General features: G+C 31.1%; 1 protein-coding gene across 1 annotated transcript in view; it reads right to left on the bottom strand.

Annotated features, from left to right (window-relative positions):
- The window catches only part of LRP1 (LDL receptor protein 1), a 53,744-nt gene that overhangs the window by 19,124 nt on the left and 8,850 nt on the right, over positions 1-25,770 (bottom strand). The window contains exons 2-47 of the mRNA XM_077427425.1: positions 20,630-20,731; positions 20,402-20,548; positions 17,771-17,896; positions 17,208-17,324; positions 16,993-17,118; positions 16,685-16,826; positions 16,497-16,609; positions 15,742-15,904; positions 15,433-15,658; positions 15,191-15,365; positions 14,983-15,120; positions 13,890-14,067; positions 13,567-13,818; positions 13,328-13,483; positions 12,449-12,702; positions 12,194-12,377; positions 12,021-12,109; positions 11,852-11,935; positions 11,667-11,754; positions 11,329-11,408; positions 11,098-11,240; positions 10,879-11,015; positions 10,672-10,759; positions 10,079-10,301; positions 9,234-9,479; positions 8,259-8,459; positions 7,936-8,140; positions 7,636-7,806; positions 7,263-7,507; positions 7,054-7,182; positions 6,804-6,970; positions 6,502-6,734; positions 4,750-4,874; positions 4,550-4,647; positions 3,754-3,895; positions 3,502-3,675; positions 2,959-3,090; positions 2,746-2,877; positions 2,544-2,672; positions 2,172-2,317; positions 1,294-1,442; positions 1,102-1,218; positions 896-1,026; positions 573-675; positions 367-494; positions 40-295 (exon numbers count right to left, since the gene is read on the bottom strand). Coding sequence (XP_077283551.1) covers positions 40-295; positions 367-494; positions 573-675; positions 896-1,026; positions 1,102-1,218; positions 1,294-1,442; positions 2,172-2,317; positions 2,544-2,672; positions 2,746-2,877; positions 2,959-3,090; positions 3,502-3,675; positions 3,754-3,895; positions 4,550-4,647; positions 4,750-4,874; positions 6,502-6,734; positions 6,804-6,970; positions 7,054-7,182; positions 7,263-7,507; positions 7,636-7,806; positions 7,936-8,140; positions 8,259-8,459; positions 9,234-9,479; positions 10,079-10,301; positions 10,672-10,759; positions 10,879-11,015; positions 11,098-11,240; positions 11,329-11,408; positions 11,667-11,754; positions 11,852-11,935; positions 12,021-12,109; positions 12,194-12,377; positions 12,449-12,702; positions 13,328-13,483; positions 13,567-13,818; positions 13,890-14,067; positions 14,983-15,120; positions 15,191-15,365; positions 15,433-15,658; positions 15,742-15,904; positions 16,497-16,609; positions 16,685-16,826; positions 16,993-17,118; positions 17,208-17,324; positions 17,771-17,896; positions 20,402-20,548; positions 20,630-20,731 — 7,090 coding nt within the window. The remainder of the gene's footprint in view (positions 1-39; positions 296-366; positions 495-572; positions 676-895; positions 1,027-1,101; positions 1,219-1,293; positions 1,443-2,171; positions 2,318-2,543; positions 2,673-2,745; positions 2,878-2,958; positions 3,091-3,501; positions 3,676-3,753; positions 3,896-4,549; positions 4,648-4,749; positions 4,875-6,501; positions 6,735-6,803; positions 6,971-7,053; positions 7,183-7,262; positions 7,508-7,635; positions 7,807-7,935; positions 8,141-8,258; positions 8,460-9,233; positions 9,480-10,078; positions 10,302-10,671; positions 10,760-10,878; positions 11,016-11,097; positions 11,241-11,328; positions 11,409-11,666; positions 11,755-11,851; positions 11,936-12,020; positions 12,110-12,193; positions 12,378-12,448; positions 12,703-13,327; positions 13,484-13,566; positions 13,819-13,889; positions 14,068-14,982; positions 15,121-15,190; positions 15,366-15,432; positions 15,659-15,741; positions 15,905-16,496; positions 16,610-16,684; positions 16,827-16,992; positions 17,119-17,207; positions 17,325-17,770; positions 17,897-20,401; positions 20,549-20,629; positions 20,732-25,770) is intronic.

Below are 25,770 nucleotides of genomic sequence, written 5' to 3' on the forward strand. Positions count from 1 at the left end.
CTGCATTCTAAAAAAATACACATATAAATGAATACTAACATTTGACAACTATCAATTGCAATTCCTCTGGGTTTGTCATTGTTTTCTAGTTTTATTACTCTTTTAACGAGAGAATTGTTATTTCCAAACAAAGCGTTACCGGATAATATAAAAGAGTGTGATGGACCTGAAGTTGGATTTGGAGTCGCTAAGGCAACTGATAAATTGACTTTATTGATTGATGCATCATTATTACAGGTCCAAAACAAATGATTAGACATTTGATCAAATGCAAGACCTTCGACCGACCCTTGTTCTAAAAATAACAATAAAAATTGTATAATATAAATATTGTTAAGATTACAATCAATTAGAAAATCAACTTACGATCAACAATTACTCTATTTCCAGTTCCATTAAAAAACACGGTGTTAATTGAACCTTTCTGAATATCTGAATAGAATAATCTTGAAGTTTTATAATCAAATGATAATCCTATTGCGTTACGTAGGTCACTGTAATGATAGATATTTTAAATTAAGTAGATAGACATCGATATGTAAATGATATAATAAAAATTATATAATTTTTACCGATCTTTTATTCCCGGATATGGTGCATTGAGGTTGTTTTCATCAAACATATGAATAGAATCTATCTGTACCACTCGAGAATACATTAAAAATGCATTGTAAGCTATAAATAATAGAATTATCTTATTAAATTAAAAATAGTATTTATTAATCAACATTATTTAACTATTGTTTTGTTTGCTGTCTAAAACAATTAAAAGCTTCAATTTTGATTTACAATCAACACCCAATTTTATATATATACATATAATAAATTGTATCTTGACAAATATATAAACGCATTTTCAGTTTCATTATACATTCATACATATGGATATACGTACAAACACATTGCTTTCCATCTGGAGCAATATTGCCATGTGGACAAGCACAAGTTATATTTACACCATTGAATAAGCAAAGTTCAGCACATCCACCGTTATGAGGTATTGCACAAGGATTTGTGCCTTTTTGTCTGAAATTAAGGTAATTATAACATTTAAAATTAGCTGCAAAAAATATTCTTGAATTTATTCAATTCATTAAATACCTTTGTTTTGAAAATATTTGTACATCTTTTAGTGAGTCACCAGAACCTCGAGATAAAATCTCATAGTTTGAAAGGTTTGAAATAGGAGCTTTCTTAATTGAACCGTGTTCACTAATTCTAAAAAATTATGAACAATAAAAAATAAAAATTGGAAAATTGTAATTTAATTTAGTGAGTGGAATTTGTTCTTACGTATCCAACCAATACAAGTAATTATTATGCACTGTGAGTGAAAATGGATTATCAAGATTTTGACTGAGTAAAACTATTTGCGACGATCCATCATAGTTCATCTCCATGATTAAACGACTTCCAGATTCTGTCCAATAGATTTTTCCTTTCTGTAGCAAAATAATTTTTTTCAATGAGAAATTACTTACAACGTAAATATATACATATATATGTATATAAATTTTATATATATATATATATATATATATATATATATATATATATATATATATATATATATATATATATATATATATATATATATATATATAAACATATGGTGAATAAGTAGCATATATAAAATATATAGGTACACAATATAGATTGTGATTAATTATAACACTGTTCGACACGAAAAAAGGGTTCAGAGACGAGATATGACCAATTAATTCAATTCATATTCGTGTAAATACGAGTAAATACTAGTACGAGTTTTTAGCTCGCAATTTTACCGATTTAAAATTCAGCACACTTCCAATTAACCCTTTTAAACGAAAACAAAAAATAATGTGGCCAGAATACTATCCCAATAAACATATTTCAATAGGAAATACTCAATATAAAATAGTATTAACAGTGGGAAAAAATCCCAAGTAAAAATACGTACTTTTGACTTTTGATTTCAACTGGATGACTACTTTTATTACCAGATTCGTGTTCACTGGGCATAGATCTATAAGAAAAATTATATCTTGTCTCTGAACCAAAAAAAAGTCGTCATTTGTCGAACAGTGTAATTAACGTTAAATCTTTTCACAAAATTTATTGATACATAAATATATAATATAATATTATATGAAATTGTTTTTCTGTTTTAATATACATATAGGAATAAATACCTCATAATCTAATGACAAGTCTGTGATTGAAGATTGTACTGTTTTATTATATAGCAGGGTACGCTGAGAACCATCTAAGCCACATCTTTGGATCCAACCACCACCAGCATAAAACAAAAAGCCTTTAATTGGATCCACCGCAAGAGCTAAAATACACATATAAAAATCTGATAAAAACTTGGCGCACACTACGTATAACAGTGGTACAATTGGTACATTATATAGGCAAGTACATGTATTATAATAACATGTCAACTTTGACTGATAATTTCATTAATTTAAATACATAGTAAATTACGATACAGCACTAATATTAGTATTGTAATCGCATTCATTCCAGATTAGTTAAAGGGTATAATTTTATAATTTTACCGGTAGGAGTCTCTAAATCATTAGAAAGAACAACGTAGCGAGAGCTCCCATTCAATCTTGAGACTTCAATGACATTTTGCTTTGGATCAGTCCAATACATATTTCCAGCAACCCAATCAATCGCCAGTCCTGTTCATAATACGTATATATGTCATTTAAATTAAATACTTAATTAAAACAAAATTGTTGAAATGTATTAAACCTGTAAGCCAGTCAATGGGAACATTTTCTACAGACTCAGATTGCTCAATCAACAGTTGACGCTCCGTACCATCACGCTTAATACGACTGATGGTTCCATGATCAGAATCAGCCCAATATATATGATCCTTTGCTGAAAATCAGAAAAATTAATATCTTTCATAAATAAGTAATCCCAGTGTGGACATAAATACATATATAATTTATAGTATACCTGCATGAAAATCGATGCTTGTTGCTAGAGACACATGAGAAATAGGTCCGAGGACAGCAGTACTATTATTACCATCTAAACTCAAACCTCGAATTTCCCAATTTATTGAATAAAACATAAACTCTTCAATACCTTAAATGTTATCAAGAAAAAAACTATAAATTATAAAGTTATATATATAAAAATAAAAAAATTTGAAAATTATGGTCAATTTATGAATAAAACATAATTTAATACATACATACAAGCAATATAAAATCAGTGGTGTATAATCAAAATACAGAATATAAATATTTTGAATTTTACAAAACGGAAAATATTCAGGAAGGACCAAAAACACCCATTAAATTGATTTACCTCTTTCATCGTATTCTAATTACCGGATACAATGAAATGTTTCTACAAAAAGTTCTACATTTTGATAATCTAAATTCGAATATTCTGCATTTATACAATTCGAAATACTGATATTCTATTTTATGATTGGCTACCACTATGACCTCTGGTATATTTATCAAAATTGATGCACAAACAAATATTCACCAATACAACGATTTGGATGTGCGTGATCCACATAGTGGCCAGTTGCACATGCACAGGTGCGAGTATATGCACTGGTTGGTAAACAAAGATGATGACAGCCACCTCGACCTTTTGAACATGAATTGTTTCCTGTTTGTAAACTAGCATCATAGATTCGTAACGACAACACATTTCCTAAAACGAAAAAAAGATTAATTAATAACAATCACTTTTAATATCATGATATTAACAGCGGCGTATTATTAAAGTTACCTGTATTATTACGAAGAAGTTTATCATCATCACACATAGTTTTATCGCAAACGTGAATAGCTTGATCATGCCCAGATGCATAGTATAATTTTTCAAAATAAGGTACGGCTGCACTTGGTTCACTTATAGCCGGTATTGGCACCTTGAATTTTAAGTTAAAACAATTAGCATCACGAAAATAAATTGAAAAATTTCATAAATGCATTAGATGTTTATCGAAAACCGGGCAAGTCAAAAAATAAAATCAGCATTTCAATAACCTGCTATTTATTGCAGTTAGGCTCAATTAATATTTTTCTACGGAATACTACTAAACATACGCCTGAAGCTCAGTGATGTTGTACACCACTTGAACGATGAGTAGATTGCATAAGATGACGGTGAGTAGGCTGTCAGTACCAAAGTAGATTTTTGTGAAGTGAAGGTGTAAAAATAGCTGAAATTAACAGAAGAACGTTAGCACAGTGGTGATGACTTTATTCGATTGCAATGCATGATTTTCATGAAAAAATAAAATATATTGCATTGCATCCACTGATTTAAAAAAAGCAATTTAAATTTATTAACTGATGGTAATAGACACGAGTTACTATATTTCCATAATACTAATGTACCCACCCTCATCTTTTGAAAATTGTAAATTAACTTCATGTATCGATAGAATGCATTGATTAATTATTTGTGCGACCTTACTGATTGATGTGCCAAATTACAATTATAAATTCGGATGAAATATATATTCATGTTTTTTTACATATCTTTTGACTTGCCCTTAAAACATTTCTATAAAAATTACCTTATTTATTTTCTTCATTTTGAAATCATAATATTGAATTGAAGCGCTATGCGCGTTTACCCAATATAAACGCTTCGAAAGAATATCGATTATCAAACCTAAATCATGAAAAGTTATAAATAATATGATTAATTATAAACATACAGTTTCTGTGTAAGTTAAGATATTGTTTCAACGTTATATATGTATAATTTATATACTTTGTGGCATTGAGAGGTCCTTATTGGTAGTGTGAGATGTTAAAATCATTCTGCCTAATCCATCCATGTTACTTACTTCAATAGTATGTTCTCCATTTCTCATATGTCCCCAAAAGAGTTTACCTCTGTAAAAATTAATGAATGATTTTTTAAAAATATAAATATGTAATAATATATTTACACAGTTTTTATTAGTTTCAATTCATCAATTTATATTTAATTGAAACAAATGCCACTTATATCATTTCATAGATGATGTTAGATATAGTAATGAATAAATACAGGGCTGTGAAGTCGGAATCGAAGTCGTGACATTTTGGTTGGAGCCAGGGTCAGGGTCAGCGTTTTAGTTGGAGTTCTTTCCATATAGTGCATTGTAGCCCATTAAAGTATAGTTCTTTTGAGAGAAATTTTGTTGATTGAATAACATCGCGATTTTTCAATGAACATTTCTGGTGCATTTGCCTGATTTGACCGTCATCAACTTCTTTGTGAGAGGCTTCACAATATTTGAGGTGAATAAAAATTAATAGCCATCCAGCAGCTGAGGACTGACATTAGAGAATAATAAACAAGCGTTAAGACCCGAAATCTGAGATAGTGATGGGAAATGGGTTTGAACGAGCCTGACAGGTTGAAATTGAAAATGGCGGCAATTTGAGGGGCCATTCTTTTAAACATTTAATACAAAATGTTAAGTATGTATTAAAGAATTGAATTATCCACAAATAAAAAAAATTCGGATGTGACCAACCCATGACTATGTATTTGAGGAATATAAGGAGATCACTAAACAAAATTAGATATTGAACCGTACAAACACATTCATTATGAAATATGAAATACTAATAGCTATGACTGCATTTTCGATACAAATTGAGCGCAAATGTATGGAAACTTGCGCAAGACAAAACTTCTACTTTCGGTTGTCGGATTTTGTTCAAATTTTTTCTATGTACATAGTAACAATAGATGAAGTTTTGTGATCATGCGAAAATTCGAACTCGAGGTTTTTGACTGATTCGAACTCAGAATCGATCACTGATACTAAAAAAGTTTATGATATACAAATATGTATTAGTCACCTGTTAAATTAGTACACCAGAGATATTTGAAAATAAGCCCATTCATCGCATTCGTTGGTGAAATTAAGACTGTCTTATGTACGTACAGAAGTATGGAACGCTGTATGCTTGGCATAACGAGGAAAGACAGAAAGCGGAACACGTGGGTGAGAAATATGACAAGGGTAGCGGACATAGTGAAGAGATTGAAATGGCAATGGGCGGGTCACGTAGCTAGGAGGATGGACGAAAGGTGGACAAAAGAAGTGCTTGAATGGTACCCGAGAGAAGGCAAAAGAGTAAAAGGAAGACCGCAAGGAAGATGGGTGAACGAAATTAGGAAAATGTGCGGAATGAGATGGATGAGTGTTGCGCAAAACAGAGACGAGTGGAAGCGTGTTGGAGAGGCCTTCATCCAGCAGTGGATGGCGAATGGCTGTAAATGATGATGATGATGTACGTACATATGTACATACATACACATATAGGAACGAAAATAGGAAAAAACTCAATTTGACATCTTTAAAATTTTTAAAATAATCAGAGTCAAATTGTGGGAAAATGTCAGTCCGAGTCGCGTTTTTTTAACAACCCCACAGCCTTGAATGAAATATTAGTTCACCTTGTATGTGGAATTAATATTCATTTTGTTCGGATTAAAATTGATAACATTTATAAATATAATTACTCTGTAGGATCAACTGTAAGACCCGAGACTTTCCGGAGATTTTCAGTAATGACGAATGTAGTATATTCGCCTTTCAAATTGCAAACAGAAATATGCTCTTTGGTTCCAGACGATGAGAAAAAGATGAGTTCTGATATCCAATCGACAGCAAATCCAATGGGATTTTCAATACCAGTATCTATAATACTCTGGGTGGGTCCAGTGGTGAGGCCAGTCTTTTTGATTTCATTGATCTGCGGTTAGAAAATAATTTTAAATTACAAGATACTTTAGATTTATTAAAATCAAAATAGTGGAATTACCTGAGTGTCAGACCAATAGATAGTACTGGTTTTAGCTACAAAATCTAATTGCTGAGGTGCTAATACTTGGGGAGTACTTATAGTAGGAATTGTTTGATAGTATGGCGAATTCAAATCAACGCCTCGCAACTCATTGGCACGTGAAAACAGTAGAACTTTTTCATTTACTAAATAGAAGGCAAAATATAGCATAGAAATTAGTCAACTTGTATACAATGTGGTATATGAAAAAAAATCCATATTATATTACAAATGCAATTTTTTTTGTCTGCGAATAAACTCATCACATGTGGACATGCACATTGATATGTTGTAGGACCATCTAGCAAGCAAAGATGAGAACAACCACCATTATTACTTCCACATGGATTTGGACCACCTATGGAATGTTTTATAAATTCAATTATGTATTTGTATAATATAATAATAAGATTAAAACTATGAACAGCCTTTACTAGCCTGTTGGTTGTCTACTTGGATGCATAATAGTTATATCGAATGGTTGAGAATATGTTCTTTGTAAAACAAAAACGTCAGAACCATTCCATTTATTAGCTCTAACCACAGAATTAGTTCGCCAATCTGTCCAATAAACATGATTTTCGTAAAGTGCTATTGCAAATGGATGAGATAGTGTTTCATGACCTCTCTTTATTATTTGGTGATGAAATCCATCGTAATTAATAGTATGTATGGAATCCGATCTAATAAACAAAAAGTATATACATATATATATAATATGTATGTATGTGTAAAGTTACCATTATGATACACACTAAATTTATTATATAAATCTGAATTTTAGATTAAAAAAAATTAGCTTTCAGTTAACCTTGCATCTATCCAATATATTCTTCGTGCTTCATAATCTAATGTCAAGCCATTAGGCCATGCGCCATCATAAAGCTGATCCACTTGAACGACAACTTGTCTTGAATTCCCAGCTAATGTACAACGTTCAATGCGAGCTGCTGAAACAGCCCAATCGGTCCAAAATACTAACCTAATGAAAAAATTCATTAATAATGAAATTTTAAGTACTTAAATAAATGAAAAAGCATGCATTCATTCAACAAATAAAGAAAAATTAAACGTGAATTATGTATTATTTAATGTTTAAATGAATACGAACCCATCACGAGGATCAACAGCAATTGCTCTTGGACTTTCAATATCTCCAGCAACCAAAGTTTTACGAAAACTGCCGTTTAATTTAGCGACTTCTATTTGATCAAGGTTACTTTCGACCCAGTACAGATTTTCGGCAATCCAATCAACAGCTAACCCTTCAGCAGTTGCAAGTCCAGTTTGCACCACTACTTCTATATTACTAAGAGCTATAAAAAAACAAAAATTATTTATATGAGCAAAGATAAAATAATTTTGATTTTTATATATGTATATACAATAAATACGTAAGTAATAACTTATTGCAAAATATATATATGTACTTACATCCACCAATCAGAGTTCCTCTATATATTTTATCATCAATAATATCAGTCCAAAATATTAAACTAGATCGATTTGTAAAAAAGAAATCAAGAGCAATTGTATTCTTCAATGATAGTATTAAGGGTTTTCCAATAATCGTTTGCAAATCAATACTACGCAGCTCATGTCTATTGCTGAATATTACATAAGGTACTGTACCATCTGAAATTCATGCATGTGCAAATGATTAAAAATATTTTATACTAATAAATATACATATATACGACAATCTTTCTAGAATATTAATTCTAGAAAGATTGCATATTATATATACAAAAATACTGTCTTTAATTAAATTGCGATATATCTAGATTTTTGTCTAGGAAAATTGTATACATATGTTGCAATTTAATTACAAAATATAATTTTATTTAAAAGCATAAACATTATAAAATTAAAACCCGCTTTAAAGGTAAAATAATTCGACCCTTAAAGCCGTCAACATTAGGACTCTAGTCTGAGAGACCCTTTCGTTAAAGAACAGCCACAGTGTTTATGCCAAAGTGCCAAATTTTACTTGTTAAGCGAATGCTCACTATTTGAAAGGCTGTGAGTTAAAATCCCAACCGAAATGAGAAAGTTTAATCGATTTTCTCGATAATTATGAATATGTTCACTGTTGCAGGCGAGATCTAGATGATTATAAAATCCAGATCGACCATTTCTCATAAAATTTTGCTGCTTTTATGAAAAAATAATTGTCATGACTGTTCCACATAAAATTGGCAACAACAAAAAAAATCTACATTCCCACCAAAATCATAATCCCACTTTCCATTTTTTCCACTCCAGAAGGCTATGGGAAGCCAATGCAGATAATAAACTTTCCCAATACTACTTAATTACGTGACAAATAATATAAATGTTTGACATGGTGAAGTTTGCTATGTTTGGAATCGAGTTTGCAACAAAATAAAGATACAAATCAATACACACCTATACTTTTGCAAGTGAATCCATCATCAGCCAATTGATAGCCTTCGTGACAAATGCACTTATGGCGTGACTTCCGTGGTTGACAGTTTTGTGAACAAACACCCCATTGAGAACATGGATGAAATTCAGAGCAAATCATACCATCAGGTTGTAAGTGTAGTCCTTTAGGACAAGCACAAACCATACCTTCAGGAGCATTATAGCACAAGTGTGAGCAGTCCAAATTTAAATCACAAAGTTTTTCATCTGCAACATTTAATTTCATGCTTAATTCAATTCAGATTCGTGTAAATACGAGTAAATACTAGTACGAGCTTTTGGCTCGCAATTTTACCGATTTAAAATTCAGCACACATCCAATTAACCCTTTTAAACGAAAACAAAAAATAATGTGGCCAGAATACTATCCCAATAAACATGTTTCAATAGAAAAAACTCAATATAAAATAGTATTAACAGTGGGAAAAAATCCTAAGTGAAAATACGCACTTTTGACTTTTGATTTGAACTGGACGACTACTTAGAGAGATTTGAAAGCTGAAAAGTACTACAAATGAAAGATAAAATACCCGATTATAAATTGCAATATTCATTTTGAACAAGAATTGACATATTTTAAGACATCGACCGAACAACACCAAGATATAGAAAAATCGCGCGATTTAATACACATATATCTCCGAATCTCGAGCCAATCAACATTTTTTATTACCAGATTCGTGTTTACTGGGCATAGATCTATAAGAAAAATCATACTCGTCTCTGACACATTTTTCGTGTCGAACAGTGTAATTAATTATGTGCTGAACTGACACCATCTTAATCATTTAAAAAAAAATACTTACTACAGCGTAGGCCTTCATCAGTGCCATCTAAACAATCTTTTCTATTGTTGCACAATTTATTAGGCGGAATGCATTGGGTGTCATTATCACATTTCCGAAATGGAGGATCACATGAGTTATTTGGTTCGTATGATGGAATTGGAGTGGTAGAAGTAGAATGCATTGGACAATTTTCTTCATCAGTACCATCGAGACAATCTACACGCGAATCACACCTGAATTCCTAGAAAATTATAAGATAAAAATTAAAACGCAAGTATTTTGAAGTTTGTTAAATATTTTAAATGTAAACAATCATTTAATTTCGAGCAACCATTTGGTATGCAACATTCCATAGTAGAGTAAACCAAATGCAGTAGAACCTCTATTATAACAAAACAAATCATTAAATTAAAAAAATACAATTAAATTTATTGAATAGCACACGACTAATGTGTATGCTATGTATGAGAATGGCAACTCAGATTGTTAAGTTATAAAAACATTATGACTGTCTCAATCCCTATTTAATCCAGATAATCTAGGTTCTACTGCATGCATTTTATACATGCATATGAATATAAAATGTGTGTGTGTATGATTTATGTACTGACTTTGCGAATGCAGTCTGAATTTTCACATCGAAATTCGTTAGGTTCACAAACCCCAGTCTTCTCATTATTGCCAGGAAAATTATGATGTCTGAAATAATTGTAAATAATTTACTAAATTCATATCTAATAAATACGAGTATATCAAGTAAAACGGATTTGAAAACCGAATAAATAAAAAAAATAATTGATTAAAAAAAATGTATTCACCTATTATTGTGACTTGGAGCTGGGATTCTACTAGTTGTTGCATTACAATTAGTTTCATCTGATTGGTCTGGACAATCAAATATGCCATCACACTTCTTGCTAAGAGGCAAACACGTCTCATTTGGTGAGCAAAATATCTAAAATTAAATTATAATAATTTAAAATATCGCTTTTTAAACTTAAGTAATAATCATAAAATATTAAAATGTAATGCGTTACCATTGAATTAGTATCGCAACGTGTAGAACAATTCTTTTCGTCTGAATTATCTCTGCAATCATTGTGGCCATCACAATAATATGCAATAGGAATACAGTTCTTATTACCACATGTGAACTCAATAGGTGAGCATTTTGGATATACTATAACAATGTAAAAAATAATTTATAGAAATTAATCTAAAAATATTCTCAAAATTGAAAGTACCGCATTTGCTATACAATCAATTACCGCAATCTTCATTTTCGTCTGATTGGTCCCCTTCACCACAATCGACATCTGAATCACATTTCCATGCCATTGGAATGCATCTGTTATAAAAAAGACAGTGAAATATGCAATAATTGAAAAAAATTATAATGTCTAAATTATCAGAAGTATTTTCTGAAAATATAGTACAATATAATATAGTTCTAGAAAAATATTTTCTTAATAACATATTATATAAATATAAATAAAATTTAAGGTAAGTAATTGTAAATAAAATTATGTATAACAGAAAATAACTTAAAAATGAACTCAAAAATATAATGTTATCTATAAATAAATTAAATAATAATCAAACTTACCTTCCAGATATTTTACATCTGAATTGTATCGATGAACAAGTGCTATTCAAACAGTGAATAGGTTCTTCGTCTGTACCATCAGCACAATCTTTAAAAAAAATGTGTATTTATACATATACATATATGTATGTATGTATGTATTCTGTAATAAAATATTCATAAAAATTTACATTAACAAGACTAACCTTTATCTCCATCGCATACCCAATAATTAGTTATACACCGACTTGAATCACATCGAAATTCATCATTACGACACATGACACTTTCTAAAAACATAAGGGTAAATTTATATTCGATTTATTGGGCCATATGTACACTTTAGTGGAAATGAGGACGAATAATAAGTTTTACCACATACTCCTCCAGGATTTGTATCTTCATCGGATCCATCTCCGCAATCATCATCACCATCACATACATATACTCTGTCAATACAGCGTCTAAATAAAATGGAAATATTATTGATATATTTTCACCATATTAATAATACATATACGAAGTTTCAATTAAAATTTTAATTTTACCCATGTTTACATTGATATTTCCCACCAAAACATCTTGACGGGGTAGTGTAATTTTTTATCGGAATACATAAACCAGTATCATCAAAAGTCAATCCATCAGCACATTTACAAACACTGCCCTCGGGAGTCAATAAACAAAATTCCTTACAATTTTGAAGGGCACATTTTTCGTGGTTAATAGTGTCTTCAAAAAGAAATCATCTCTGAATTTAAAATCAATTATATAAAACATATAATAAGAGGCAATTAAAATACCTTTGGTGGTTTGAGATGATGAATCATATACTTTGATATCAAAAAGAGGTGGATTTTCTACTATTAATGTATCAACAGATCCATTGCTTAAATTTAAACGTCTTACGGCACCTTTATTATATTCAGTCCAAAACACAAATCCAGTATAAAATGCCAAATTATAAGGTTGTGATATATCATCTAGGCGTTGTATTACAATGCGATTTTTTCCATCGATGTCTATACTTTCTATTTTATTAAGAAAGACATCACACCTAAAATAATTCATAAATAATATGTATACAATCAATACTCTGCAAATCGAGATTAAAATAAAAATATAAGATTATTGGGATGTTGGGTTTTGCTTTTATAATATTAGTAGCTAGAGTTGTTCAACATAGACTAGCATTACCAAGCGTCTTTGGGAAAAAAACCCTTTAAAGAACTATGATCCTTCCAAAACATGTCTACGGCCCAATTTAAGGTGCCATGATACATGTAGTACAATGTCAAATTCGGTGATCCTAAGGTGAAAAGTATGAATTGGCACAGCGGAACAGTGTTGTCAACGTGTAAACCTTGGAAATATCGATCGCATGCAAGCAAGTAGAAATAGAGATAGAGTACTATCATCCACCACTGAAATATTTATATGTAGATCATAATTAAAATGTAAACAATAATTATTTACAGAAAAATGTATTTCATTATATTTAAAAATACATTTCATGATAGGAACATTACGAACAAATTTAATTTTTGAATTTGTGATATTTCCTAACTACATACAAATGTATGTATGTAGTTGAGACAAACGGTGTAAAGTTGATATCGCGAAAACTGACGAATAGCTGATATTGCTAAAATTGTTAAAAATTATGTAATATTTTTAATTACCAGTAAAGCTTCCCAAAGAAAGAATCTAATGTGAGACCATTGGGCCAATGTATATCAGTATCGATAAAAACTTCTCTGTGACTTCCATCCATCCAAGCCTTTTCAATTTTACCAACACGTAAAAGTTTGTTTGGCCAATCAGACCAGTACATAGTTCTGTAAAGAATGTGATTTTATTGATTAAGTTTAGTTAATTTCAAAAGTAATAAAAAAAACATGATTACTAAAAAATATCTAACCCTTTCCCAGGATCTAAAACGATATTTCGCGGATTTGAGGCACGGTCAAATATGATTGTTTTATGCTTATCAAAATTTGATAACATCATAACATTAATACTGCTGGATGCTACATCAGTCCAATAAAGCAATCGGCTTATCCAATCTATAGCAAGGCCTTCACAATTTGGAACTGCATTTGAACTTAATTTTGTGCCTGATATCAAGGTTTCACGATTACTGCCATTTATACGCTGTCTTTGAATAACATTTCTACAAAAAAAATAATCTTCAGTACTTTTTTCAAATATTGAAACATAAATAACAATAATACAATTTCATACCGTTGAATATCAGAATAGTAAATATATTCTTCCTCAAAATCAAAATCCAAAGCGATTGGTTGAACAAGATCTGTGATTGGAACCATCATTTGATAATTTTGCTTGGTAGACATAGGAATAGCCTTGATCATAGCTGGTTTTCCTTTGCCATAGATTAAAAATGGTGGTTGATTTTCCACTATAAGAGATATAAAACACATTAACAATTTCAAAACACTACATAGACAACATATCTCGGTATTATATTTTGAGTGGTATGCAATTTGAATTTGCATAAAAAACGAACGCTATCTATCTAAATAAAGTAAAAATTCGGATATGATCAACCCATGACTTGAGTGGTATCAGAAAAAGAAGTTCTTTAATGCCACATACATACACATACACACATACCTAACGCAGGAAAATAAGCATTTTGGATTTTTACTAAGACAAAAATTTTAATTCTGGTTGTCTGATTTCAAATATTATAAGCATAAAATATCAAGAAGATATACACACAATTGAAGAGTTTAAAATAAAGAAATACTGTTTACAGGATAACCACTACCTCCGGGTTACAGATAACCAAAACCTTAACAACTTTGAGATAGAATTTAAAGAATATAACAATAAATCTTTAACTTGATACGTTAGTTTGGAATAAATCGTGTGGTAACATTTTTGACTTTATTTATGTTTATCAAATTTGCTATTTTTTTTAATTACGTGATTTGGATATAAGGATTAAAATAAGAGTTTTAAACAGCCACTTCTGAAATTTAATAAGCTGAAACTTATAGATATGAAATTTCAGTTCAATACATTGAATGGAAAAAAACCTTGAAACTCAAAAGTAATTAATACTTTCAGATGAGAAAAAAATATTTTAAAAATAACGTCTGAAATTTACCATACCTAGTATGTGTACAAAAGTTTCAGTTCCCAATCTATCGAGCAGTTTAAGAGAAAAAAAACATAATAACCAAGTGAAGCTAATAAAATGCTTATTGATATTTTTACATATGTTTATATCTACATAGAGAAAGTAAAAAGGAAATACTTTTCGTAATTATAAATTCAATATAACGCATATACATAGATTAAAACTTACAAGAACAATCGCCATGTCCACTAAGTCTATAACCAGGTTTACACATACACGTTGCATGTGGAACTTTGGTTGCATTCTTGTATAAGGGAATACAGAAATGCTCACAGCCCCCATTGCGAGTTCTACAAGGATGTTTTACTAAAATTTACAATATTTTTTGAGAATTAATTAAATTATGATATAAAAATTATTGTCAATTTATAAGAACCTTCGGGCTGTTTTTGTTTGTGAAATACGTGGACAGAATAAGGTCTCGATATATCACCATTGATTATGGTATAGTTTCCTGTATCGGGTTGATTGAGTCTGATAATTGTTTCATTATGCCATGACGTCACAAACAAACTTTGTTCAAAAACAGTGACGGAATATAAATTTTGGACCTAAAAATAAAAATAATAAATAAAAACTCGACTTAACAACTATAAACAATGAAGTTTTGAAACTAACCGGATGGCCTTGTTTAATTGTCTTTCTGTTCTTTCCAGTGTAATCAACTTTCTCAACAAAATCAAGATAGGTGTCAACCCAATAAACAGTCTCAGACGGGATATCTACAGTAACACCATATGGGTACACAATCTTCTTCAAAACAATAGCTTCTCGATTTAATCCATTTAGAGAACATCTCTCCAGAGCGGGCGCAGAGTGACCCCATTTTGTAAAAAACATCACACTATAAATAAAAAAATCAATAGAAATATTTATACATATTATATTAATGCTAGCAATTTCTTTATATACTGCATTGATATTTACCCCCTAGTAGGATCCAAAGCAATTCCTCTAGGTTTACTCAAATCCGTATCTAACAGAATGTCGCAGGCATCAAATGTACTATTACATATTACAATAACTTCCCGAGAATCATCCAGTAAATACCAATTTCCTGATACCCAATCCAAAGCAATTTGATGAATTGCTTAAAATAATAAAAAGGAAGTTTTTCTTATTACATTATAGAATTTTTATACAATAGACGGAATAGTATGACGTGTCTGGAAATGTTTTGGTTTAACCACGCGTTTATAGAAACTGATTCGATTATTTTATTGTATGTGTTTATTACCAACCCTTGACACTGCTTCTTGAATATATCACAAACTAACGAAAAATATTGACTTTTTTAAATTTCATTAGTATCACAGCATATTTTTAGATTTCACTGTGAAGAAACCAAAATTAATTTCGAGTCATAACCTTAAATACCAAGGAGCGCGCACCAGTGCGCTTATGGTGATGAAGTGGTATATGAATATAGTATATATATACATAGTAGACATATGAAGTTAGTGATTAATCAGTTTAGGATATAGCCATTGAATAGTCGGTGTATCTATTTTTACAATTATTTTCACAAGATGAATTTCAATAATCCATATCTTAAGTTCGCCTTTTCATCTTCGCATTAATAATAAATATTAAATAGTTTTTAAATATCAATATATTCACAGACACGTCATATTTCTACGACTGTATTATACATATGTACTGTACATTTATTTTCAACTCACTATCAAGGTCAGAAAATAAAGAAACTGGTACATGCCATTTTTCATTTAAGTTATCAATCATAGAGCATGTCAAAGAGGACTTTGTAACTTTGTTATAAATATAACACACAGATCTGTAATTCAATTTCAAAGAGTTATATTCAAATCATAATTAAATACCTGTTAGTATGTAACCTATTTAAGCATACCTATTGGCGTAATTAAATTCTAAAGCATGAGAATTTAGTAATTTCAAAGTTGAATTTCCTCTCCATGGAGTTCCATCCAATTTAACCCTCCGTATGTCCTTTTGAGTTGAGAAAATTAGAGAAGGTTCTTCATCAACAGGATCTACAATCAAAATGGCCAAATAAGAATATTTTTAGCACTAAAGACCGGATCGGACCACATTCGACAATAGTGAACAAACAAAACTAATTATTTCTGTACATATTTAGGTTCTAACTCACTCTTAATATAATAAATACAATCAAGATATAATAAAAACCAAAATTACCATTTATTGCCTTGCAATGAGTCTTATTCTCTAATATATATCCTTCAACACAAGAACAAGTAAATGAACCAATTGTATTGTGACATATTTGATCACAATTCGTATCGAGTGTACATTCATCTAGATCTGAAATAAAATATCAACAAATGTAGTAATTATTTATTTAATATTTAGAATATTTAGTCTCAAATTGTATATAATCAGTTTTTATTTACCAACACACTTGTTTCCGTCTGGTTTTTGACCCTGTGGACAAAAACATGTAGGACCATCATGCGTAACACGACATCCATGAACACAATTATTTTTGTTACAGGTCACATTCCCACTATCTATAATACATACATATACAATATTAGTGGTTTTACCCGGCTTCACTAGGTATTTGTATTATAAACCGCTTAAACATGGCTAATCTAGTAGTAAACATTTTGTTAAACTTATTTGAATAGTTTTATTTTATTTGAATTTTTTTGAATATACATTTGTGTTTTTAATAAATTTAACGTCACGGATTATACGAACCAACGATAGTTACATACATACAGTCTCTTTCGAAATTATATATTAGATTGAAGATCTTTGCATTGAATTAATCAGAATTTTACATAATGTATTGTGAATGTATTATTTGACCATTTTATTAAAAAATGTAATATTCTAACATTTCATGTAATTAATAAAACATCGATTATAGTAAGTGTGCTAAACCATATTAACCAAATTTAAAGTTTATTAGAAATTTTTGTGTAATTTTTATTTTTAAAAATCAACTTACCGCAACTCCATTCATCGCTATTGTCTGGACAATTTGTTACTTTGTTGCAAAATAATTCAATAGGTATACAAGTTAAGCGATCATGACATCTTGCCTGATTTGGAGGACAAGTTAAACCAATTACACCTGAAAATTAAATATTATTCAAACCGCTATTAATTTGTGTACATATGTATATGCAGGGAGTATCTTCATTTTTATTTATATTAAAAGATTTTAAATAGCGTGAATGGTTACACTTTAAAGTCATGGTAGCACAACAACTCAGCGGACGATAATTCAGCGCACGGACTATTCAACGCACCGACAATTCAGCGCAAAATCAATTTTTTCAATAAGTTTTAAATGCCTATTCGAAAATAATTACTCTATTGAAAATGTCGGCCATATCTACATAATAATTTCATAAAATGCGAATAAATTTATTTGATATTCTTTGTGCCTTTATGATTTTCTCACTGGGGTCCACGAAATATTACGCAAGCAAGGTTTCTTAACTAAGGCCGCAAATATTTTTTCTTAAGGGAGCAGCAATTTTTTTTTTTTTCAAATAGTTTTTTACCTTTTGCCTTTAAGCTATCCAAAATCTTACGTATGCAGGGTTTCTAAACTAAGGTTCGCAAATGGTGATTCATTAAATGAATCTTTGGTTTTCGAGTCTTTTTTTTATTTGTCTCGGAGGGCCAAGGATTTTTTCTAGCTTTGCAGCCTTTCAGCCCAGCTTAATTGAGTCTCCTTCTTACGGTTCTAGCAGAAATATTAATTTCATCAACTTTAGCAGATAGCTTCGATGAAGTCATTCTGCGATTTTTTTTAGCAAAAACGATCTTCATCAGCTGTTGTGGCCCTTTTTCTTCCTGATCTAGGCTTGGTAGCTATGCTATTCGTTGTTATAATCGTTTCAGTGTTTTTAACAGCAACCATCTGAACACTGTAATTGCTGTGCAATTTTGACTTGACTCACCCCTTGAGAGTTACGTAAAACAATATTCGCTCAATTTGATTCACTCGCATTTTTCGGAATTTTAACATGGTTTATGTTAATGATTAACAATTCGAAAAAGAAATTGGATTTAAAATTAAAAATACGTCAAAAATAACAACATTTCTCACCACAACCGCTCTTGTCAATCTAACCGGAAGTAAACAAAGTCGTCCCAATTCATTGAAAACGACAGTGAAAAGGGATGTGTACTGTTTTATATTCGGGTAAGGAGTACGCTACGGTTCCCGGAGAGATGGCCTAAGCGAGGTATGCATCTTCGATAGGTCCACTATTATAAAGCAACAATTAGTGGTGAAATTAATATCAGCCAAATATCATCTTATCATGTACCTCCTTTAGTGGGTGGGGCTGACCAAGGCTCTGGTCCAGTGGCTCGGCATTTGGGGTGTCTGGGAGTACCCAGACTGATTAAAATATATTACGTTAGAGTTCGATTATTTTTGTTTTTACTAGTTGATTTCTCAGTGGTGCATTTTTTACTTTTTCTATGTAAAGTAAAAAGAATGGCTCAATTCTTTTGAAAACAAAAAATACTGAATCAATTTCACAAGAAGCTTACTGAAAATGAGCTTCATAAAATTTGCAGTTTCTTATCATCACACTTTAATATTAATGTAAATATTGTTGATAGTCTATCAAAAACCATCAATACGGAGAATACCAAATATCGACAATAAAGGGGGTACTTCAGACTTTTGGCCAAAGCTGTATGTCCGAAACTATCTAGTGCGGGGTTTCCCAAACCTATTATGCAATGGAACACTTTCCAAACCCGGAAATTTTAGCGGAACACTTAAATATAAAATATATTATTAAAACACTTATTATGCATTTCATAAATATTTTTAAATATAGTAAACAAAGCTCTTAACGACTTTGATGATTTTTAGTCCTTGAATCGCAAATCTTCTTGATATCAGGCACAATAAAGGTGAGCTCAATTCTTATATGTGGGGTGGCGTCTTGTTTGTTCCTGCACTTTGACCGTTGCAGCATGATAAGAAATTTCTGCTCCACATAAATAGGATGTAGAAAACGGAAGTAAGACAAAAATTGCCTGTTTTGCCATATTGGGGTATTCTTCTGACAAATTAATTTACTAGCTTTAAAATTCACCTACTTTAAAACTACTGGCTTTTCATCTACTTTAAGCTTTCATTTATCAAGTCATTTATCTAAGGCAGGAAAACAATCAAAATGACTAGATTCAACTGAAGAAATCCAAAATTGAATTTTAATTCTTGAAACCCTGATAAGAAACCCCTGCTTGCGTAATATTTCGTGGACCCCAGTGAGAAAATCATAAAGGCACAAAGAGTATCTATAAATTTATTTGCATTTTATTAAATTATTATGTAGATATGGCTGACAATTTCAATAGAGTAATTATTTCGAAAACGCATTTAAAACTTATTGAAAAAATTGATTTTGCGCTGAATTATCGGTGCGCTGAATAGTCTGTGCACTGAATTGTCGTGCGCTGAGTTGTCGGTGCGCCGAGTTGTCGGCGCTAAGCTGACGTGCGCTGAGTTGTCAGGGTGCCTAGTCATTAGAAAAATTTAAAACAAATCTGGATAATGTTTTCATCCAGATTTACCATTTGAAAATAAAGAGTCAAAACTCACACTTTTCAGATTTTTCATCAGAAATGTCTGGTCCTTCTATATCATGTACTCCACAATCAGGATCACCATCACACATCCAGCTAGCAGGTATGCATTTTTTTGTTAGAGCACATTCAAACTGACCCACTCGGCAGGTTGAAACATTTGCTAAAAAAATATGTTCAAAACATAATTATATTGAAAAATTACTGTATATTACCTATTTTTCAAATGTAACAGTGTATTAACCACATATGTCATCACAATTACTCGGAGAAGAACATTTCCAGGTTTCAATACATCTACCATCATCACATTTGAACTCATCTGGACTGCAAGTAGCACTCTGAGCTGTAATGTCAAAAATTAAATTCAAGAACAAAATAATATAATTTTAAAATTAAATAAGTCTGTCTCATTTTTGCTTATGTAATGATTTAAACTTAATTTAAAAGGTCAAAATAAAATAATGAAATATTGTTTTAAAAAAAATTACTACTTCCGGTATAGGAATTCTAACCAAAACCTTATCAGCTCTAAGTTAGTACATAAAGAATACAAATATAAATTTTCAGCTTGATACGTTCAGGGATGTGGATAGAATAGTGGGCACAACACTTTTGACCTTTCTAAGAGGAAAAAATCCCAATTCCGGTTTGTTAAATTTAGTGATTTTTTTTTTATTTTCATCACATAGATGCAAGAATTATACATGATTTTTTTCGAGAAGAGCACACATGTTTAAGGGATCGAAAAAAAGTGGAAGAAAAATCGAACAAGAGTAAACTGCCAATTCCGGTTGATGGATGCTTACCAAATTTTATACATAACTTGGAAAAAAATCTTTAAAAAAATATTCAGGTGTAAAATTTATAATTTCTATTACATGTAAAAAAATTTCAGTCTGATTCGGTAAGCGGTTTAGGAGATAATTGAATTCAAAAACTGTATGAGAGAACCTGTATAATTGAACGCGAATGTATTTTTATTAATTACCGAATTTTGTTTTTATCCTTTTGATATTACTCAATACATAGATAAAATCGTGGGTTGGTCACGTCCGAATTTATATTGCAGGGTGTCTAGAAATACTGTTTAAATGAAGACTTTGCAATTCATGTTTTAGGGAGAAAGCTATATAAATAATAAGGTTTCGTGGTCAAAAACAGACCAATGTTGCTCTTCAACGTACGTATGTATGTACATATGTACATATGACCTAGTATTTTTGCCTTTGATGTTCAATGGGTTTTTTCGAAAAATAATTGATAATTGATACTTCTGATAATTTTGAAACTTTTACTTAACGCCTATTGTTGAAGAATTGAATTTTCAAGCGTTCAGTAAATTTATATTTTTTTGTTAAATTAATAAATTCATTTTTATCCCTAAAATATGATTTTATCCTGAAAACATTTTTACCTATTGAATAAATAAAAGTAAAAATGACATTGAGCACAACGCACTTTAATATAAATTATTATATTAAGTACATATTCATTAAATAGAGGAAGAAACGTAAACATTCTTTCTATTGGAGTTGTTTGTTGTTTTTCATGATGTATACATATGTGTAAGAAGCTGTTTTGTGTCATCAGTCTTGAAATAGATTCTCAGATCTGTATATTAATATGCACGTTTATTGGCACAAAAATAAATTATATGTACAATTACATACATAACGTATGTATGTATATTGAAATCGTCCATTGGGTTTTCCACACATATCTTTTATTTCAGTTTTATATTAAAAAAATCCCCTAGCTTTTTGGGAGGAAATTCAAAGAAAGTATTATTTTACATTTAGGAAACGTTATTTTTTAATCCAATTCTAGGTAATGTATATTTTAAATACTGATCGAACTTTTTTCTCACCAGCTTAATTTTTAATAGAATGGTGTAAGACCCTCCCCAATAATAATGTTCTATATTACGATTTTTTCAATAACTGATAGTTTTGTTTAAATAAAGTTCAATCTTCAGCCCTGCGACGAGAAATTTACCAGGATTTTCCTCACAACAACTACTATACTATAACTTGTATATAAAATTATTATTTTGAATAAAAATACCAATAATTTTATTTTACTACCGCCATCTATGTATAAAATTAATGACTACAAGACGTCACCGAGATTAAAAATTTTCGATCTTGAAACGCTTCTTAAACGATATTTTATCTCTATCGTAATGGCGGAGGATCCATTTACTCATATTGATGACCAAAATGAGCAATATGGCAAAGTATGAAAACGATCGGATAAGAGGCAAACGTTTTCCTGAATTGTAATCGTAAGTGAAATGTAAAGGAGGTATGTAAAAAGAAAAAATGTCTATCGAAGTTTACTTGGGTCGATTATGATAAGTTTTGACAGATAACGAGAATTCAAAATCTTGTTTCCCTTGAAAGTTTGTATGGGAGAAGCGATATTTTCAGAAAATCGTCATTTTTTCAAGTTCCGTGATTATTTTGAAAATAAAAGTCGTAGAGGGTTTGGGTATACCTTTAAGTAGAACACAAAAAATTACGACAAATAAAATTTTTATGAAATGAATGGAGGCTAAAATGACCTGATTTCGCGTAAAACATGACATGTCAAAACAATACTTCGAAACACGGATTTTCCATGTTGGCTCGACTTTCATTTTCGTGAATAGAAAATGTTCAAAATATGTTCAATTAGTAAAACTCAGTCAACGTGAAGAACAGGCCTTATGTACATTTTCCATGTCGAGGCCTGTGGACTGATTGACAATATAGTGACTTTTACTGCAGAAAATGTTCTTTTTAGCATGAACGAATTTTAGCATCGGCAACTGTTGTCAGTTACTCGCTTCCTGATATGTCGAATTGCGTCGCGTTTGTTGTCTCAATGAAAATTCCCCGATTCTTACTACATACATACATATGTTGCTTCATTATACACGCAAACTTAAACACAAAAATCAACAAATCGGAATAATTTATAATTTTAATGCGAAATTACTGCAAATTTTGCCATGTGTATTCTATGTACACACGTACATAATCAACATCTAAATTTTATTCCGTTACAACCTAGTATGTATGTAGATACATACATACATGCATATGTACATACATATATCAGCGATTACGAATGCAATATTGTAGTACCGAGTTTAGCAATTGTTAAGTATATTTGTGAATTGCTATATCCGGTAAGTCAATGTGAACAAATTACTATTCATAACGTTTCAGACATTGTTATCATCTGTTTATGAAATCGCGATTACATTATGTACATCCAAAATACTTATGTATTATAATTTGTTTTATATATATTTTTAGCAACAACATTATCCCATCATTTTCTATACAAGTACATACGAAGAATCGATAGATAAAGTGGGTCTACGTGACGACCCAGAATGTTAAATTACAGAAAACACAAATATCGGAAGGCAAAGATCGAAAATCGAAAGATCTTGAGTCGAAAGATAAAAAAAAGGGTGCATGGTAAACGGTACATACTCACGTACATACATACTCACTTAATTTGCGCGACCAGGGTACAACAGGAACAAGAGGAACAGGCTTTTCCTCCCGTATTCTGCGCGCGCACATTAATACGGGAGGAAAAGCCTGTTCCTCTTGTTCCTGTTGTACCCTGCTCACGCAAATTAAGTGAATATGTACGTGAGTATGTACCGTTTACCATGCACCCTTTTTGTTGATCTTTGGATTTTCGATCTCGGCCTTCCGATATTTGTGTTTTCTGTAATTTAACATTCTGGCTCGTCACGGAGACCGAGATAAAGTAAACTGATTTTATGAGAAAACCTGGCGTAGCAGTTTTGCAAGGCTAGATAGCTAAAACTGCTATGTAATGACTATATAACTGCTTCATATCCCTGTCAGACTAGGTTAATGTTTCGAGATAGGAGAAATTCAAAATCAATAGTCAAAATGAGAAAAGCATATTAGGAGAAAACTCATGTTCGTAAAATACGTCATGATTGTCACGGTTGGCTCATTCCACAACACAGCATTTCCTTGCGAGAATGCTTCGTGAGGAAATGCTCAAAATCAGCCTGTTTCTATGGAGTGCGAGGATGTATGTAAAGCATACCATCAGAATAAAGTAGTGCTTGAACAGAGTGGTCACAGGCTCAAATTCAACTGGTTTCTGCTGGCCAGACCTTGGATTTGTGACTCCAGGTCGGTCGTTTCCTATCAGAGTTAGCCAATTTATCTGATTTTCATTGAAACGGTTCAAACAAATTGGCAACCTTTCTCATTTTCTCACAAAATCTCGTGTTTTCAGCAATCTCGAATTTCGAGATTGCTGAGACTTTGTAACTATGTATGTATGTAACTATTGTTGGTTCGTAAATCTGTGACGTCATGAATATTCAAATAAATTTAAATTTAAACGGTTTATATTACAAATACCGAGCGAAGCCGGGTAAAAACACTAGTTAGAGATAAAATACAGGTACGCAGCATCAAAAAAAGTCTACATTAAAATTAATAAGCTCACTTCAATCCCCCTTTTAATATGACGAAAAATCGACACCACATATGTATGTATGTACATACAATGTAACTCAGTTCGAGGCAAAGCGACCGCGCTAAGCCTGAGTATCCTTGCCCCAGGTTTTCCCAATGTTGCTCCACTAATGTAAATTGCAACTTGGCATTTCAGCGATAAACGGTTTTAAAATTCCTTGTTTTGTTGGAGCTGAAATTGAACGTTCGTTAATCAAACGCTACCAAGTCATATTTGACCGCTGGGGTCAAATAAACGCACAACATCAAATGCGATACGCAGTAGTCACCAATCATAATAACGAAAGAATTTTAATTAGTAAACGAATCAACCAATACGCTACTGCGCAACAATCGAACCCTTAGAACTCGCTGTGAAAAAGTGATTTTACAAAATCCTCACACTGAAGAAATAGCGATAGTTTCAGATTCTAAAAGTTGTTCCAAATATGTACCTACAACTACTTAAGGAATTATTTCCAAAAATATATGTACAAGTAAAATTTGTTGTGTTATTTCTAGTGGCCGGATCCACAGCGCGCCGTTTATTGTTCAATTGTTGTAAATGCTATTGTTCAATTGTTGTAAAAAGTTCGCCCAACCTTTTTTTTTGTACTCTAGCTTTGTAAATAGAGCCAAACTGCCCCGATTCCTGGAAAAAGCACTGTCTCTACCCGCAGTCTAGTTATTTCCATTGATGTATAATAATGTATTAAACATCAATGGTTATTTCTAACATTAATTAAAGTGGTCCCAAATTGAACTCTAATGGTTCGTCTTAACCCTTATAATCATAGACCGGCGGACAAGATTCCTTTGCCAACAAAAAACGGTTCACTATTGTCAATCTTTTTTTTCGCTCTCTTGCTTTGTAGGACAA

This window comes from Arctopsyche grandis, chromosome 3 (assembly GCF_051622035.1).
Source record: "Arctopsyche grandis isolate Sample6627 chromosome 3, ASM5162203v2, whole genome shotgun sequence".
Lineage (NCBI taxonomy): Eukaryota > Metazoa > Arthropoda > Insecta > Trichoptera > Hydropsychidae > Arctopsyche > Arctopsyche grandis.